The following is a 3061-nucleotide window of genomic DNA, read 5'->3' as shown; positions in this document are numbered from 1 at the left end:
GCGCCACCCCGAGCGATCTGCAAGGTGACACGCCGGGCCACGGGGCGTCACGCCCACCGAGCCTGCCGCTGCCCTGGGAGCCAGAGCTCCGCCCCGCCCGCTACCCCGGGGCTCAGTCCAGGTTCCTCTGGCCCCTGCTCGGTCCTTGTGAGTGTGAGGTCTCACTCCCAGCTCCACCCTCTGAGACACCCCGTCCCCCCACTTACCGCGTCCCCCTGACGTCATTCTGACCGCTGCCTACCTGGATGACGTAGTCCTGGGAGGTGAGGTTAAACCAGACACCCCCGAGGCTGAAGGACACGGGAGGGAGCGCGGGGATGACCGAGCACTCGATGATGTACTGCGGAGGAGAGGGACGAGTGGAGGTGAGGGCCCCAGGGCCGTAGGTTGCTGGGCAGCTGGATATTCGGAACCTGGGAGTCGGACCCCGCTGCCTCCTCTAGCCTTCACATCTCTTCTTTCACCCCGTGTGCTTGTCGCCACAGCCCCTGGCCTCCTGTTGGATCAGACCTTCTTTTCTTCTAATTGTAGATCAAAAACTGGTGGCCCTTACCCGGTGTGGCCCAATGGTTGAGCATCAGCCCATTCAGCGAGAGGTCACCAGTTCTATCCCGGTCAGGGCACATGCCTGGGTTGCGCGCTTGATCCCCAGTAGGGGGCGTGCGGGAGGCAGTTGATGTTGCCCTCTCATGGATGTTTCTATCTCTCCCTCAACCTTCCACTCTCTCTAAAGTCAATAATTTATTTTTTTAAAATATATTTTATTGATTTTTCACAGAGAGGAAGGGAGAGAGATAGAGAGTTAGAAACATCGATGAGAGAGAAACATCGATCAGCTGCCTCCTGCACATCTCCCACTGGGGATGTGCCCGCAACCCAGGTACCTGCCCTCGACCGGAATCGAACCCGGGACCCCCCAGTCCGCAGGCCGACGCTCCATCCACTGAGCCAAACCGGTTTCGGCTCTAAAGTCAATAATTTAAAAAAAGCACCTGGTAGCCCGTTTTGGAGTGCCCAGGTGTATTTAATTTGTCTTACACTGGGTCTAAAATGGTTTTTGAAAGATTTTTTTAAAGAATATTTATATTGATTCAGAGAGGAAAGGAGAGGGACAGGGAGAGAGAGACAGAAGCATCAATGAGGAGAGAGAATCATTGACTGGCTGCCTCCTGCACACGCCCTACTGAGGATCCAGCCCTCACTGGGACCAGGAATGGAACTGTGGTCTTTGCTCAACCACTGAGCCACATGGGCCAGGCTAAAATGGTTTAAAAATTCATTACCACCTGTTTGCCAGCATGGAGCCTGCTGCTTGTGCAACCTTACACAAGTTCCTGAACCTCTCTCTGCTCAGTTCCCAATCTGAGCATGGAGACGGTGATAACACTCACCTTGTGTGACAAAGAAGTGAGTTAGCTTGGGAAAATGCCTGACACATAGTGAGTGCTATTATTACTGTTTACAAACCCGGGGCTTTCAAAAAACCAGCGACCTGGCTTTCCCCGGATAGCGACACTTGGCTGGAGCTGCGTAGCTGAGAGCTACCCTTTCAGATTGATGGGGTATGTGCCCCCTCCAGTGTACCTCGATTTCCACCACTCCCAAGGTCCGAATAAGACAGTATTAGACTGTTATTAACAACCCTAGACGTTTATCTTCCTGAAAAACCAATAGGAATGACCTCGTTGGGAAGACAGGAAATGATGGGAACAGGGCCGATGATAACATCAACAGACAGGCATCAAGGCATCGTTCCAAGCACCTTAAGTGGATGTATGGATTCAGTCCTCACAGCACACCAGAGAAGTGGGCATTAGTAACCCCATTTTACAGATTGGGAAACTGAGGCCAAGGAATGTTAAAGTGGCCTGTACAAGATCACACAGCCACCCTGGGCCACGCACAGCCACAACCCCTGTGACCTCCCAGTTCCTTTAGCTCAGGGGTCCTCAAACTACGGCCCGCGGGCCACATGCCAATACAAATATTGTATTTGTTCCCGTTTTGTTTTTTTACTTCAAAATAAGATATGTGCAGTGTGCATAGGAATTTGTTCATAGTTTTTTTTTAAACTATAGTCCGGCCCTCCAACGGTCTGAGGGACAGTGAACTGGCCCCCTGTTTAAAAAGTTTGAGGACCCCTGCTTTAGCTGATTACAGGCCTACAGACGTCCTAGGTGTTTCACTTGAAACTCAGCAACTGAGTTTTCTCCACCCTCAGAAGCGCCGAAGAGTCACAGAAATTCAGACCTGGAAGGACCCGGGCCCAGCGGGGCCGGAGGTGGAGGTGGGGGCAGCTCTTAGGTTGCACCGAGCCCCACTCCATGCGGGAAACACCCTTTGTGTGGCTTCCCAGAGCCTACCCACTCCAGGCGCTCCTTCCTGCCTCTGGCTGCTCCTGTCCTGTCCCCACTTTCACTCCAGGGGTTGTTCCCCCAGGATGTTCCTGGGACCCCTTCTGTCTCACCTTTCCATGGCTGTGATTACTGTCTGAGGGCTGGTGGCCCCTAAATGTGGTGCCTGAGCTTCTTCCACGCGTCCCCCCGACAGCCCCGGGACCCCTAGCCTTCTCACTCCCATCCAGTCCTGCACAGACGTTTGTCATCATCTCCTCCCTTCCACTGAGTCACTCAGTGCAGACGGGTGGGCGGTGTCCTACTTCCTCCCACTTCCCCCAGCCCGTCTCACTGCCCGGTGCCTTCTGCCCTGGGATGCCTCCTGGCCACCCAGTTGTCACCTGTGGGCCCCAGCATCCTGCTCAGGTTCTGCCATTAAACCCCTACCAGCCTCCCCAGCCCGCCCCCAGCAGACACTGGGTCCTCACCTTCCCCAACAGGGGGAATCCCCCGATAGCTCTGTGCAGGGCCCGGATCTCCTCAGTGGGTCCCGTGATGAGAGATGTGCCTGTGTCCAGAATGGCAGGACAGCCCTGGGCACAGAGGGTCAGCCCTGGGCCCACCGTCACACTGTGATGTAGAAGGGGCAGTCATTAGAGCCAGTGTCCGAGGAGTCCAGGCCCCCAGCCCTCCTCCTCAGACCCCAGGGCTCCAGACCCCCAGCT

At 55.1% G+C, this 3061-nt stretch overlaps 1 protein-coding gene across 1 annotated transcript in view; it reads right to left on the bottom strand.

The window, feature by feature from the left end:
- The window catches only part of NAPSA (napsin A aspartic peptidase), an 11858-nt gene that overhangs the window by 2311 nt on the left and 6486 nt on the right, over positions 1–3061 (bottom strand). Inside the window, exons 7-9 of the mRNA XM_006763878.2 lie at positions 2825–2966; positions 242–340; positions 3–17 (exon numbers count right to left, since the gene is read on the bottom strand). Of these exons, the coding sequence (XP_006763941.1) occupies positions 3–17; positions 242–340; positions 2825–2966 (256 nt within the window). The remainder of the gene's footprint in view (positions 1–2; positions 18–241; positions 341–2824; positions 2967–3061) is intronic.

The sequence above is a fragment of the Myotis davidii genome, unplaced genomic scaffold (assembly GCF_000327345.1).
Source record: "Myotis davidii unplaced genomic scaffold, ASM32734v1 scaffold358, whole genome shotgun sequence".
Taxonomy (NCBI): Eukaryota; Metazoa; Chordata; class Mammalia; order Chiroptera; family Vespertilionidae; genus Myotis; species Myotis davidii.
Note: the sequence above shows the minus strand (reverse complement) of the source record. Positions and strands in the feature narration are given on the sequence as shown.